The 16,623-nt window shown below is 41.1% G+C and overlaps 1 protein-coding gene across 1 annotated transcript in view; it reads left to right on the top strand.

The window, feature by feature from the left end:
• The window catches only part of LOC135226561 (laminin subunit beta-1-like), a gene marked incomplete in the record, with an annotated part of 308,726 nt that overhangs the window by 256,907 nt on the left and 35,196 nt on the right, over positions 1-16,623 (top strand). Inside the window, 4 exon segments of the mRNA XM_064266238.1 lie at positions 5,750-5,985; positions 6,428-6,799; positions 7,601-7,745; positions 14,340-14,500. Coding sequence (XP_064122308.1) covers positions 5,750-5,985; positions 6,428-6,799; positions 7,601-7,745; positions 14,340-14,500 — 914 coding nt within the window.

Here is a 16,623-nt window from a genome sequence, read left to right as displayed (position 1 = left end):
CGGTGCTCACTCGCGAACACCGCCGGCATATGGGAGACACTTTTGGAAATACCGGTTCGGCGATTAAGGGTTAATCTAACATGCAATTTTGAAAGAATAGTTTTTGTGACTAGAGTGTTTTCATAAAGAATAATTGAAGCTTCCAACGAATATGGTGTCCTTTAGAAAGAATAGTTATTGTGACTAGAGTGTTTTCATAAAGCATAATTGAAGCTTCTAAAGAATATGGTGTTCTTTAGAAAGAAGTAACAGAAGGTTATGGAAAATATAGAGAGGAGAGATAATTTAATAAAGAAAAAAAATACAAATAAAAATTAAATTACTGTGCTCACCAACTTTTATGCGGGAATAGCTTCAAGAACCTATCGCAGAAATGTAGAATCCACAGAAATGCAAAAATTCCCTCTAAAAATGCTTATAACTGCCAAATACCCAGGACCCCATAAACTAAAATGCTTATAACTGTCTATTTTAACATTTCACTGCTAAGTTTGATAGTTAAAACCAAAATTATATCTCAAATTATCATACTAAAACAGTCTAATATAATTTCAAACAAAAAATACACCCCAAACCATCATCCCACAACATCCTAGGTCATCCTAGATTAGTACCCTTTTACAACTGTTACTCTTAAGTATATACACCCCCTAAAATTCTTATAACAATGATGTACTCATTTTAGAATATCAATATTAATGTAAGCAGCAAAATATCTATAAAATCTTTAATACAAATTAAATCTGTCATACAGAATGTTTGACAACTGATCAAGTTACCTCTGTACTGTATATATAAACCGTTTTCTCTCATAGCATTGAAGTCCAAGTCATTTAGAATTATCACTAATCAATTTTTTTTGTATAACAACACTAATTATTCACTAACTACTGTATTTTTTCATATTGTGTTCATGACTAAATACAGATTTTTATGATAAAAACAATTTACAGTGTACTTACTAGTAGCAATGTCCTATTAAGCTCATTCCACGTTAGCCCTGGACTGAGCATAATAGGTGTAGTAGCTCTCTCTCTCTCTCTCTCTCTCTCTCTCTCTCTCTCTCTCTCTCAGGATAATGTAAGATATATTTGAAATGATACTCCTGTAAAGTTTTTTTTGGTAAAGCATGTTGTACTATATTTAGAATATTCACTAATTAGTATTTGTTCATACACGAAACAAACCTTTGGTTGTAACATTAGGATATCTTCTAGTGCCAGCTGGAAATCTGGTAAAATTAATAAAAAAACGTGTGATCCGGGATTATTGGCATCTGTACCTGTTCACGGGGTATAGGTAATTCCCACAATGTCTTGGGCATCCTGTGAGATCATCAATCACTTTCTTACCACCTTTAAGAGAGGACATGATTACTCTCGATCTCTTCAAAGCTGGTTTAGTTTGCCCGTTTTCCTATCTTTTCTTCTCTATCTTTTTCTCTGGGTGTGCTCAGTGTGTGTGATCTGGTAGTCTTGTATAAGTTGTGAGAGATCATGGAGAATTTTGTCGCACAACGAAGCTATCTTGGATCTTGCAAGGAATGCCTTGGAGTGAGTGGGTTTCCTTGTTCGAGATTTGTAACTTTAGTGCCTACAGATCCTCACCCAATGTGCAGTAGGTGCAGAGAAAATATATGTATAATTACTAATCCATGTTCAATTTGTCGTTGTTGGTCCGTGGAACGATGGAAAAAGTTTTATGAGAAGGGTCAATATAAAAGAAAGGAGATGCCACCATATTTGGATGACCAAGCGACTTCAGCTTCTTTTGTTCTGACAGTGCATCATCTTTTCCATATGTTTCTTCACCTGGATTTGATGCTTCCCATACCCCTTCATTTTCTTCTAATGATTCATTGTTGGAAGCATCGGGAGGGGTTTTGGGCAGTTTTATACCTAATTGCACTCCTTCCTTCCCTGTGGGTAGAGGGGAAGCATCACCATCTTTGTCGTATTTTTCAGCCCCCAATACACAAAGGATGAAGGGAATGTGGGAAGCATTAGGCCTATCAGGGGTACCAACCTTAGATAGGTTGTTGTCTTACTATATGACGTCACGCTTCCCTCCGGGTTTTCCCAGTTTATGGGGGTGAACTCTATGACAGCTGTCATATGCTTCCAACCCCCACAGAATTTGGGAATTAACTTGGCGGCCCACACAGGGATTCCAGCAGTATCCACACAATGTCCTCCATCAAGTGCAGTGACGTCACAGTATACTCCCTCAGTGACGTCACAAGTTAACATGGCATCCAACATGACGTCACAGTCTACTTCCACTCTCACATCCTCAGTACGAACAGATGCACCTACACTTTCAGAAAAAGTTACAAGCTTTTGAAGAGAAGATAAATAAAAAAAAAAAGACAGGAAGAAAAGACGTAAATCGTCTTCTAAAAAAAAGGCAGGGAGAAAAGACGTAAATCATCTTCTTCCTCTTCTTATAGTAACTGATGCTAGCCAAGCCATGAGATGCTTCTCTCCTATTGGACAGCATCCCTCCCATCATGCATCTTACGTGGTGGCGTTCCTTCGCTCGGCCACTTCGCACCCGAAGCTTTATTGTACACATGCGGCATTCGTTCGGTCCAACGATTTCGTTTTGTATCGTAAATTCGTTAGTGATTTCGTTGTGCTACTTTATCGTGTTGTGAGAACCTAATTAGTATACGTACTACATACGTAACTTAATTACGTACAGTACATATAGTCATGAGTCCCAAGAAAGTTGCTGAAGTTCACAGAAAGAAGAGAATGCTTTCTATGGAGACAAAGATGGAGATAATAAAAAAGTATGAAGCTGGCTTGCGGTTGAGTGTGATCGCTAAGGAATACGGCCGAAATCCGTCGACGATAGGCACCATCCTTAAGCAGAAGGAAGCCATCAAAGCAGCTACACCTTCCAAGGGCGTGACTATTTTGTCCAACAAGAGGAGCCATGTGCATAATGAAATGGAAAGGCTGCTTCTTGTATGGATCGAGGACAAAGAAATCGATGGCGATACGATAACCGAGACGGCAAAATGCCAGAAGGCCAGCGCTATTTTCGGCGATTTGATTGCCCAAGCCGAAGACGACGGCAGAGAGGGAACATCAACGGCAACCCCAGAGTTCAAGGCTTCTCATGGGTGGTTCGAAAAATACTCCCAAATCTCATAAGAACAATCATCGGGAGTGTCTCCTCTCACCTGAGTGCTCAGCAAGCACCAGAAATTTCAGGGAATTCAAGCATCCTGTGAGACTCCTGAATCTTGGAAGAACAATCATCAGCAATAGTCTTCTCTTGGCTTCCAAGTGCTTGCAATTCCAAAGAATCCAAGCACTCAGCGAGCAACAGAAATTCTAATGAATTCAAGTGCTCAGCAAGACTCCCAAATATTGTAAGAACAATCATGGGGAGATCTCTTCGCATTCCGAGTGCTCGTGATTCCAAAGAATCTGAGCACCTGGCAAGAATCCCAAATATCGTAAGAGCAATCATTGGGAGCAGTCCTCTCTCAACTTCTGAAGAAATCAAGGAGGAACAGGCACAGAACCAGTCTTAGTTGCAGGCATCTAAGAACTGAATCAAAAATGCGAAACCCCATAGGAGAATGCGAATTAGGGGTGGCAATAACCACAGAGAGAACCACTGCTTCCTCGGAGAGAGAGGCACTCCCTTAGAAGTTCCGTAGAACTTTCAAAGGGAATCTCCTCCCCAATTCCCCAGGTGTTCGAATTCTCAGAAATGAGACACCAAGTGGGAACCTGGCGAGCACTGAGCAAGTGCTAGCTGTAATGCTGGCAGGAAGAGATGAAACGTGAATGTTTCACCTTTTCTCTCGTCCTGTGTCTGAACTGTGACAGTGAGAGGTCTCTCCATCAGTAGCTCGGGATGTTTGCGATTCATTAGAAACATGAACACTGGGAACGACTCGCGAACGAGCCCCCACACAGCACCCATCTAGATGTGGAGCCCCTAGACTGGTGACAGGAATGCAAACCGAAGCTTGCGCTCTAATGGCTCCTGAAACACAAAACCCGGGGGTATGCAAATCAGTTCCTGAACCAGAAGGTTGGGAAGAGCTGACAAGAGATCCCACTGCCCCCTTAGAAATCCTGCAGGAGGAAATCTTGTTGGGGGGAAGAAACAGCCTTCCTCTTCTTTGGCCAAAGGGTGCCAGTCCAATTTCCCATTACTACCTCCTTGAGTCTCAGAAAAAGAAGGGTAGGGTAGTGGAGGATGACGTTTCTTCCACAGGACTTATACAAAATAGTGATTAGGAATTGTTGATAGCAGTGGCAGGAGTCACAGAGCAGCTGGGGCCAGAGGTATAGTAGAAACTGCCCAGTGACTGGTCATCAGGGCAACAGTAGCAATCTAACAGAAGACAACAGGGGAACTGCACACATACAGAGGCAGTGCCACAGCATGTAGTGTCACAGTTACACTCCCGAAGGTTAGGGTAACCAACACAGTGAGATGTTCAATTATTACTGCTGTGTCCTACAGCTGCTCACTGTCAATCTGAAGAAAAAAGAAAAGACAATTGATAAAATGGGACTCACCCAATCACCAACACACTGCCCCCCCCCCCCCCTTCCCCACAAGTGAGCAAAGAGGACGGCAAATATGTATCTCCCGAAGGAGAAACACCATAAGGAAAGAATACCAGGAGAGAAAAACTAAGGGCAAATGCTCCGAAGTTTTCCTCTTGACAAACTTCCGACAGTGCATGTGGCAAGAGGAACATCTAAAAAGAAAAAAAGTAAAAACAAATATATTGTTGCGCCCTTTATCAAATGGCATGTGGATGTGATAAGGATGAATGTTACGCCCTTGGCTGCCAACCCCGAGACACATGCTGGGGGAAGGCAGCCTGCAAGGCTGAGAGTATATACCAAACACAGTGTTTATATTCCATATATAAATACAATAAAAGAAAAAAGATCTCACAGGGAAAAGCAAGTTTAACAATAGTCAGGCAAGAGCTCATGAAAACACGTCTGCATCGCATGACAGCTGAAAGCAAAGTAGAATATTTACATCCAGGCAGGTGGGTCGCCCCACCTACCAGACGGTACTTACTGCCTAATCACCCTGTTCAAGAGTTTTAACTGGCGTGTTCCAGATTTTGCATAAGCAATTCCTTTTGTAAAGGACCGAGGGTTTGTATATTGTGTAGGAACAAGTCAATGTCAATGACACAAATATGTAATTGGTTGAGTGCATTGAAGTCAGCGTCAGAGACAGGAATAATTGGTGTGTTTGCACTGAAGTCAGATAGGAATAACTGATGATTCTGCATTAAGGTCAATGTCAAAGACGTGAATAATTGGTGAGTCTGCTTGAAATTTAGTATCATACATGAGTGATTGATGAGTTTCTATTGCAGATGGATGTAATTGAAGAGTTTACATTCCTTTCATCTTTGGTCATGGAAGAAAAATCAGTAAATTAAAGAGGAAATATGCTGAGTTTGACAGATTAAAGAGGGAAATATGCTGAATTTTGCAGTCAGTAAAGTCTTTGTTGGCGAAAAGGTTATCAACTCATTGCCATCATCACTTCCTTCTACTTCCTTAGTCATGAGCACCTTGACAGCAGTATGCAGAAGTTTACATATCACTGTTATATCAAAAATTGATTAATGGAAATACTTTAAGGTATCCTATTCAAGTGCAGATAATGTATTCTGTTTGTATCCACTGAACTGCTGATGAATATGTAAAAACAATTGGATTAAATTTATGTGGTTATTTTATAGGGGCACTCAACCTGACAAGAGTCGCAGGTGAAAGATCAAAAGCTGCAGAAAAACAAGTAGAATTCACTCAGGTTATTGTTAGTGAATCTGAGCGCAATTGCAAACGAGTTGAATTCCTGTTATTACATGCTGGTGATCGTTTCAACCGTACCCAGGATGAAAATGATGCAAAACTGGCAGAACTTGGTGAAATGCTGGGGGATATGGAGTCAGGAATGCCAGATCTTAATGACCAGGTAATTTAAAATTTTAGTCCTCCACTGTTACAATGTGTTTGTGACAATTTTCATAATTGTCATATTTGTGCCAATTATTAATCAAGTTAGGGAGTGTTAGAAAATAATCTCTTTTCCATTTATTTTATGAGATTTAGGTAGATTTTATTCATATGCTGTCTCCAAATGTAATAGTGAATTTTACATTTCTTTAATATGATTATATATCAACCAAGGCTTGTGGAAGCTAAGTAAGACTAACTTGAATCCATACTTTAAGGTGCCAGCTCTTCTTTGATAGTTTCTCCAAATAAAGCAGAACAATTAATTTTTTTTTTATATTTCTTATTTCTCAACCTTTGGCACAATATTACTTTCATTATTTAGCAGTGATGATTCACTTTTTGGAGTATGGTATCATTTTATATTACTTATTTTATGAGATATAACGTCTTTACTCAAGGTATGCGACAGACGTGGTGATCCTTGTGATATTTACTGTGGTGGAGCTGGCTGTGGGAAATGTGGTGGTCTGTCATGCAATGATGGCTTAGTTAACACAGCTGAATTAGCCTTGAAGTTTGCTGTGGATGCTGAGGAAACACTGAAGAAGAAAGAAGCATCGGCTGATGAATTGCTTAGGGGTGTTTCTGGAGCTAAGCGTCAAGCCAGTGCAGCTTTTGATTTAGCTAAGATGGCTTATGATATGGCACACAATGCTCGTAACATGACAGATTCCTATAAGGCAAGAATCTCTGAGCTTCTTCAAGAAATTGAAGAGTATTTCAACACACCTGGAGCTAAACCTCAAGAAATAAGAGAACTTGCAGAAGAGGTAGGCCAGCTTTTATTCTTATTTATGGTTAAGGGAGAATAATAAGTCTCAGAGAACTGTCATCATGATATAGTATAAGTGTGATTGGTTTCACTTAAAGATAATATTACTAGCTTAAGAATGAACTTTTCATATATATATTCCCTTGTATCTGTGTGCCAATGTGCCATCTTCCTCATTTGGTTTTGACCTGCCCTCTAGACTTTTCTCATTTCCTGCCTTACTGCTTATGGTATCATAGTTTGATTTATCCCTTCATCAAGAAAATTATTTTTTCTCAAAGGACTTATTATGGTTTTTATCATTTTTAGCATACTGTACTGTAGTGCCTTTTTTCCCAAATTACTTGGAGCCTAGAGATTTTGGATTGCTGTTAATTTAAGCTAACCAAGATTAGCCTTAGTGCATAAGAGGCATAAAATATACTGAATATGTATTTAATTTTTTCTCTAGCAATAGACTTTTATCGCTAATCATTATGAATCTTATTCATTTTAATTTCCTAATCATACAGTAAATACTGTAACTGGAATTGAGGTAATAAAGTAAAAGTTTGGCATAGTATATGGATAGTACAAAGTATTTATATACTAGTATGTTGAAAGTCATTCACAAATTCATAGAATGCTTTTTGCACTTGAGTCTTACAAAATTGAACTGCTGTAACAGGAATTTAAGAAATTCAACGACACTCTTTCCATGATCTACAGTTATGTATACCAAAAAATTTTGTGAAATACTACAGATTTTTGTGTGAATTTCTACATAGTATTTTGTTATAAAGTTTATTTATCTTTACAGGTATTAAATCTTGATATTTCTCTGAGACCAGAGCAGATTACCAACTTGGCAGAGAAAATTACATTAACAATTGAGTCTTTAACAAATATTGATGCAATCATTGATGCAACAAGAAATGACTTGGCACTTGCAGTAAATCTCAAAGGTGAGTTTTGCAATACAGTACTACTTGATTCTTTTTTAAGAGAATTGTATTAGTTGTGCTGTTTTCTGTATGTTTGACACTGTAAGAATTGATTATGAAAACTGCTGTATGGACCTCAATAATATATGGAGGAGAATACTACAACTCGTCACTTCTTAAATTTCATTATGTTGTTAATTTAGGATTTTACGACATTTAGAAGCATTGGAAGTATTACAGCTACATATGTAAAAGGCTAATGAAAGTGCATAAAAGGTACATAATTTTTCATTGTGAAATAATAATTTCTTGGTACTTCATCTGTCAGCAACCTTAGGAAAAAAGAATACAGATTCATTTTAGTATATATACTGGAATCTGATTACCTAAAGAGAGAGTACAATAGATATAAAAATAGCAAATTTTAAAGTATATAATTTTCTGACATACAAACCTAAAGGTCTTTACATAGGATTTAGCATGCAGACACAAGATGCAATGGGTGTTTGACTTTCAGACAAGGTCATTAACTACCTATGATGAGGGGAAGCCCTGCCCACTCGTCAAGTCTACACCACTTTGCCTTTTGGCCCAGGTACCAGAATGAGGGGTGGCTGAGATGAGCTGTAAATGTAAAAACCTGCAGGTTTGTATGTTTGGAAAAATACAAATTACTTAAAAATTTGCTATTTGTTCCTACACAAATACAAAATACAAACCTTCATTCTTTACATAGGAGACCTGCTGATTAGAAGGTGGAGTCTGGGCAGATCTGTGAACCAACTGTAAGGCTTGGATGAATCCATAATGTCGGAGACAATAAAAGTGCTAAGAAAACCGATAATCTAAAAAAGATGGAATACTGGGTGCTCAGTTATCTATCTGCTGCATGACATGCCTGTCCAGCACGTAATGGTTTGCTAGCTGCCTTTCTCCCCTACAAGACAGAGAGGCTCACTTACCATTCACCTTAGTCGAGATGCTGTCTGTCCCTCTAGGGGACCCAGGTAAGCTACACAACTTGTTGAGCAGCCACCACAGGACCCAAGGAAAATGTGTCCAAGGACCTGTGGGCAATATCCCAAAGGTAAAATATGAGAATGTGGTCAGGTGGGACCACACGCCTGTCATAATACCGAAAGGATTGATAGGTTCTTCCAGAATGTGAGCGTCAGGCCAATGCACCTAATCTTGTGAGCTGCCACCTGGGTTTATACTCTCATATACAGGTAGTCCCTGGTTATCGACAGACTTAGTTATTGGCATTAAGGTTTTATGGCACTTGTCTAGCGCCAAAATTCACCAATTTTCACCATCCTGGTTATCGGCGCTGATAATAGAGTTATGGCAATGATACATACTACCTAACAGAGGTGCCATTAACTGGTTATCAGCTCCAAAATCCGGTTGTCGGGGCCATAAGTGCCATAAACTGCAAATTCCTGTTATCAGCAATTTTTGCTTATCATCTAGCCATTGGAACGGAACCCCCGCCGATAACCAGGGACTGCCTGTACTTTGTTAGACAGAGTATGCCCACTTGATTGTCTCATGAAGCCAGAAAGAGATCATGTTCTTGGACACCTCTTCTTAGTTGAGCTGGTACTAATGAGGAGTTGTCAAAACTTAGGCCTGATCCTGAGATGTTGAGTCCTCTGAAGGTAGTACCACAGCACCCTAGCTGGAAAAAGTAGCCCCTTGTCTTGATCACCACCTATAAAGTTCTTAAGGGAGGGGATCAAAAATTACTTGAATCTGGTGTTAGGGACCAATGGATTCTGAGGTAAGACTGTTTGAAGCTTCACATGGAATCTCCCACAAGGACGAGAGATGTACCCCCTTCAACCGAAGGACTTGGTCAAGGGCTGCTCTTTAGCTCTTTACAGCCAAACCTGAGAGAAGCTTCGCCTGATGAAGAAAGACAAGAAAATCCACTACTTGTTGAAGAGTAGCTTTGACCAGAGAGATAACCTGTTGATGACACCAACCACAGAAGACAGCCCATTTCTTGTGGTGCACAGCCGCTGAGGACTTCTGAAGATATCCAGACATCTCTGTTGTTGTGCAGCTAGAAAAGCCACTCACCTGCAAGAGACTGGATAGTCTCCAGATGTGAAGTGCCAGCCATGCAGTTGGCATAGCAGGTTATGCCTTGGGGGAATCTTTCGGAACCTCAGAAAGTAGAGCTAACAGGGTCCAGATACCACTTGGCATGTGACCACCTAGGAGCCACCAGGGTCATCCTGAGATTTGGGGTGATTATGACCTATTGGTCACCCATCTAATCAGACAAAACGGAGGGAAAATGTAGGCCTTTAGATTGTGTCATGGGTGCTGAAACATTCTCCATCGCTGTCCACAGGTCCAGCACAATTGAGCAGAACACTGGTAACTTCCTGTCACACCTGGTTGTGAACAGATCTAACTTTAGGAGGCCCTAAAGGTTGAACAGTTTTTCCATTATATACAAATTGGTGTAGGAACCACTCCATCCCCATCATCTGACCCTGGAAGCTGAGCTTGTTTGTGACTGCACTTCCGGGCCCCAGAATGTACCTGGCTGACCCCTCTACTGAGTGCACTACCACCCACTCGTGCACCTGCTCCACTAATGCTTGAAGCTATAAGGAAACTAGCCCTCTATTTGTTAATGTATGCCACTACCGTGGAGTTATCATTCATTGACACCACAGAATGTCCAAACACTCAGTTCTGAAACTCTTGAAGGGGTAAAAATGCTGCCTTGAGTTCTAGAACATTGATATGGAGGTGTTTGGTGTTCTGGACCCACACCTGAAACCAGCAGCTCCTCTAGGTTTGCACCCCATCCTTCGGTTGAGACATCTGAAAACAGAAGCATCTAGGGAGGAGTGCATAATGGCACTCTTATCAGAGGTTCCTGTCTTCTAGCCACCAAGCTAACCTTTTCTTACTTTCTCCAAGAGAGGAATTAGGAAGAACGGACAATCCCTTGCTGGAGACCAAAACTCCAATATCCATTGAAAGGAGTAAAGGTGAAGCCACCCATGAGGGACCAGCTTCTCCAAAGATGACAGGTGATCAAGAACAACCTGCCACTGCTGAACAGGTTGTTCGTTCCAAGACAGGAACATCTGTGCTGCCTCTCTGAACCTGTTGATACACGAGTCTGAGGGGAAGACACTTGCTGCTGCTGTAGCTATCAGCAATCCCAGATACTCTACCCTTTGCTTGGGTGTGAGATCAGACTTCTCGAAATTGATCACCACTCCCAAGTTGTAACAAAACTCGAGAAGTCCATCTCTGTCCTGGAGCAACTGTGACAAAGAGCTCATCTGGACTAGCCAATCTTCCAGGTACCTCAGAAGACATCCCATGTGAGTCGGCCCAAGCTGAGACAAGGATGAACACCTGAGTGAACACCTTTGGAGTGGTTGAGAGCTCAAAACAAAGTGCCCTGAACTGGAACACTGTCTCACCAAGGAGGTACTTGTGGGAAGACTCATGGGTAAGGTATTTGAAAATACATTTCCACCAAAAGCATTGAGTTGGCATCTCTGATGGAATTGGGTTCTGACTGTATACTGTTTCCATCTTGAACTAGGTCTGGTGAATGAACCAGTTCATGGGAGAGAGGTTGATGACCAGTCTCCAGCCGCCTGTCACTTCTTTGTGAGAAACAGATGGCTGTAAAGCCCCAGAGACTGATCTTTCACGACTTCCACAGTGCCTTTCTTGAGCATCACATTCACCTCTTCTGCAAGTTGGGAGCATAAGTCTGGAAGTGGACTGGATCGTTGTAGAAGGGTGTGAGAGACTCAGAGGGTACTAGATATCCTACCTGAAAGATATCCACTACCCAGGTCTCTGCTCCATATCGCTGCCATGTTGCCCACTGGACAGACAAGGACCACCCACCATCAGCAACAAGTGTGGAGGAACATCGCCCTGAGCGTCCTCTGCCCTTCTTCTTACCCTTGCCCCCCCGTCCTAGTATGGGTAGGGGGGCCTGGAAGGGAGCATAACTGAGCACCTTTCACTGCTGGGGTAGACATAGACAGGGTGTTCCTATGACGGGCCAAGGAAGCCTGGAACTTCCTCTGACCTGAAGAGGAAAGGCCAGCCTGACCTGAAGGTTGGGCTACATTGCCACGCAAAGACCTGGAGGTCTTGGCCACTGCTTGGTGGACCAGCATGTCATTGATCTTGACATGAAGTCTGTCCACTGCAGCCTTCACCTCTCCTCTAGGGAAAAGGAAAGTGAAACTTAGTACTGGTCCATTTCTGAGTGCCAGTACTGACTCCGAACCGACAGACCTGGAGACATGAGATAAAACAGCATCTTGACTTCTAAACACTAGGTTTGCCCACAGTCTGTCTGGTGGGTTATGTAGGTGATTGCCCTACCTCCAGACAGCATCAGTCTCTTAAATGTAGTATCTTCTTCAGGTGTACAGGAACCAAAGATCAATGCAGGAGATTGTTTGGAATGATGCCATGGCAGCCAATTCCATTGCCACTATCTCCGACTGTAAGAAGGAGATGCTTTCTGTGCAGAGGCAGTCCAGTGACAGTCCAGGACACAGAGAGTCCAGTCCAGGTCAACCTGTTGGGTCAATAAAGGCCTCTCCAAGGAAACATAGTATTTCCTTTGGCGAGTGAGAGGCTGAGGAAGTGTGTTGCTCGATCGGCTAAACCAAAGTGAATGCTCCTGGCCAGACACAAGGGAATTCACCCGGTCCAGAATCCCTAAGCAAGCCTCAACCTGGGCATACCCATCGAGACCCTGTGTGCCTTATGGGGTCCCCAAAAGGGTTTGATGGCCGAAGAATGGCCACAGGAAAAACCAATGCCTGTTAATGCCTCTGTAACTTGAGGGTATTTGAGTCCTGGGCCATAAGACCCTCAAGTCCCTCCGGGTCATGGTCTTCCTGAGTCACTCCCTTTGCAGGAGAGATATGCTTGCCAGAGCCCCCTGGCGATATCTTGACCACTCGAGTATATGACTAGCAGAAGAGCACAGTCCCAATCATGTGAACGGGTGCTTCCCTGCAAAAATGCTCCAGTTTTCTTAGAAGCTGAAGCCTCTAATGGAGAAGACTTGGTGGGGGATTTCCTCTTGCCTTGCCCAGGTGAGTGGGCCGGTAGGCCAGCGTCACCTTCCCAGGACCCCTACACTGTTCTCTTCAGAAAACTGGAGGGGGTGAGTGAGCTCCTGCCCACTCTCTACTCACTTTCTCCCGCTGGGCCATGCTAGCAGTGAGACCTAGGTGCGTAGACCAGGGACCATTGCTGGTCCGAGAAGGTGAGCTGAGTCCCAGGGCTGGTACTTGTGCAGCGGGGGTCAATAGAACCCCAGGCAGTGGTTGCTTCCATGTGCTTGGCAATGGTTGCAGCAGTACTTGGGGTACTGGTAGCAAGAGACCTGGTAGCCTTCTCTGTGGGGGAAGGCTGACTGCTAGAAACCCTATGAGACTTCTTGCAGATGGCCGAAGCAACTTTTTTTCTCTACTTCCTAACTTTGGAAGAGGGGGAGGAGGTGACAGCACTCTATGATGATGTTGACGACAACTTCCTACTCCTCTTCTTCGACTTCTTCCTGCTGAGGCTGGTCTTTGACAGCGGGATGTGGAGGAGGACATCACCAAGGGAAGACGAAGTAGAAAGTAACACCTGTGAGCACATCACCGAAAAGATATTTGGTGGCCTTAGAGCTAGTGGATACTGTAACCGTTGAAGTCATCACAGTTATGGATGAAACAGTGACAGGAAGGCTTTCTGACACCATGAAGTGGTTGATTAACCCTGAGACACTTGGCTCTTCCGGGAGGCATAGGGCAGGCCACAACTCCATAACCTTTTTGGGCTTCACAACACCTATAACAAAAGTCGGGGTAGGAGAGATTGCGCAATCTCTCTTCACTCTGAGAAGGAGCATCCTCCCAAGGACAGACTCCTCCGAGTGAAAAGAAATCTCCAGGGAGGGAAGCAGGCTGGTCATCTTCCCCTCCTTAGCAGCTCTCTTCTGATGAAGCCGCAGGAGTCAGCAAAGTGGAAATGCGCCCTTGGGAGAGGTAACAGTAGGTGGGAGTTTAGCCAGGGGCAAGAATTAACCAGCAAAAATCTTTGGTATCACCAGCTGAGTATTGCACTCTGATGACACCTTAGAAACCTTCTTTTTCCCTGCTTACTTTACCCAATGTTCAGTCAGTCAGACCCAGCACTCAGAACAAGAGCTAGATTAATTGCACACATAGGGTACGAGGGTCAACCTTATAAGAGGAGAGGAACCGATTGCAAGGCCAGACCCTCCCTGTGTAGCACCTAAGGTTTACAGGTTTCCTCCCTACAAGAAGTTGTAATTTAGGAATTTACATGATGAAATAAAAAAAGAGACAACACAAACAACAAATATTTCAATCAAAACAATGAAGGAAAGTAAACAGCAGTCAGGCAGAAGGCACAGAAGAAATCTGTACATGATGGCAGTATCTAGCTGCTTTTACATCTGCCAAATCTCTGACTAAGCATTCCTCTTAATTGCAACCAAGTGTCTATGATCATATAAATTGAGATTATAGTTATTGAGTATGTTTTACTTTGCAAGCATTTTAATTGTTTTAATATATTTAACAGAGAGGGCTGATCGAGCTAAACTGAAAGCAGAAGGTACCTTAGGGGTTGCAAAGCGAGTAGTATTAGCTCTCGAGGAAGCAGCTGCTGCTCAGGATTCTGCGGAAGAGGCCATTATGAAAGCAAGTAATGATATTCAATTGACTGAGACCCACTTAACCCAGGTTGGTACTTATTTATGAATTTTTTTATTATGTGGCTGTCTTTAAGATCCCAGTTATACTTAAAGTTTTTAGACTATAAATTACAACCAAGAGTTATAATATTCCATGACTGACAAGTTATTTTGTCATTTAATTCAGATTCACGCAAGCCTCATTTAGTAATGTAATTTCCATGTTTTGTGGGAATTATAATGTGTCAGATATATGAAATTCATTGACATATTTTTAGAAGGTTCCATTTTACATACGTACATATATTAGTTTTTCATATATTGTATTGAAAGTAAAGCAAGCTTTCATCTTGTAGGTATTGTAATGTTTTGAAAAATACTCATAATTTCAAATCTATGAGAGAATTTTATTGTGAAATATCAATAAAAGTACAAAACACAAAAATCATGTCTTATGTCTTATTTTTGTTTGTGTCACAATACTTGTAGGAAAAACAAATTTACATGGATGCATTGTTTTGTTTATTATGTTGAAGGTTAATATTTCATCTTACTTCCAGCACAAATTCCTTATGAAAATTAAAAATGAGAAGTTTACTGTGTTTAATGCATTAAAGGTTTCACTGGTGCACAGCTTACCTTAAAGAATGTACCCACTTTTTCTTAGATTTATTAACTACAGCATTTGAGTAATTTTGGTTAAATTTGTTGAGATACAATTATCTCAGCAAATTTGCAATGCATTTACAGAGAGTTGATTTTTATGGTGAATTACAAGTGACATGCAAACGGAAAGATTACGTATTTTGATAGAAAGTGAATATGTTCATGCAACAATCAAACTTCTTTTTTCATGGTAGACATAGGTCAGGGGTGTTCATTCATCCTTTTTAAAAAGAAAAGTTGTAAATAAAGTTGGGTGGTACTTATATTTGGTTACAGCTTCTGTTTGCAAGTGTAGTATGTGGTCATTACCTTCATTTTTTTTGCATCATTTCATCAAAGTAATGTGGGAAGATAGCATCAAATATATTATTCAATAAGAATTGAAATGATGCATTTTAAATTGCTGGCTAAAAACTAGTATAGTTACCATTTGTATCTGTAAACTGTCAAATAAAACTATGAGTACATAACTAATGTAATGTTTAGACAGTAGTAACCTAATATCTATTTATCAGAAATAGTTTTTTGCAAAGAGGAGTGTTTCAAGTTATCCTACCCACCAGACTTTACCCTTTATTGTGTGAGAAGCGTCTCTGAACTAAAGCTTATAGCTTGTCTGTATGTGGTTACGTATTTTAAATTAAATTTCACCAGCTCTTTCAACTTTCTCCTACTCCGTTGTCTTTCTATGGAACCATGTAATCCCTTGGATGTGGATTTGGCTGCTCCTTTCCCTTAAGGGAAAAAGGTGGATGGATGGCTTGCCCTCATACTCAGAAAATTGAGTACTACTAGATATGACTGAATCATGTAATTTCCACTATCTCTTCCTAGTGCTAGGTCCTGTGTTGACAAGCAAGAGCAGATAATTTATTCCTTGGATGGAGTTTTGTGGTAGGCACAACAAATATCTGGCTGAATTTTAATATCACACATTCTACAGCAGATACATAAAATTTAACATTAACAACCAGTGTATGATGATAGATAAATCTGCAGACTTCTTTAAATCACAGAAAACAAATATTTGATATATATAAGAATCTTAGAACTTTATTAAGGAACAAAATACCAATATCGACAAGAAAACAGGTAGACTGAACACCGATTCATTTTGACTCCATTTATGAAGCCAAAAATTGGTCAAGGTTCTTATTAGTACCTAGAATTTATATATATCACCATTAAGAGTGAAAAATAATCTTTGCTGAATTAAAATAGGCAGTCATAAAAAAGTTTCATGGAGACAATCAACAGAAAATAAGTGGCCAATGGAAACCACTTCAGTCAGCCAATTGGAGTATTACTGTACTTGTAAGTTAAGATTTCACTAACATGAATTTCAGATGAGCTGAATTACAAGAGGTGCAATTCACACCTCACTGGTTAGAATGATCCTCTGTCATAGTTACAAATGTATCAGAGGCACTGCTGAGGGAGGTTACAGCACTGGTGTAGTGCTCACTGATATCAAGGAATCGTAATGTGCTTGCTGCAAGGAAGGGA

The sequence above is a fragment of the Macrobrachium nipponense genome, chromosome 14 (genome assembly GCF_015104395.2).
Source record: "Macrobrachium nipponense isolate FS-2020 chromosome 14, ASM1510439v2, whole genome shotgun sequence".
Lineage (NCBI taxonomy): Eukaryota > Metazoa > Arthropoda > Malacostraca > Decapoda > Palaemonidae > Macrobrachium > Macrobrachium nipponense.
The sequence above is the reverse complement of the archived record's forward strand: the minus strand, read 5'-3'. Positions and strand labels throughout refer to the sequence as shown.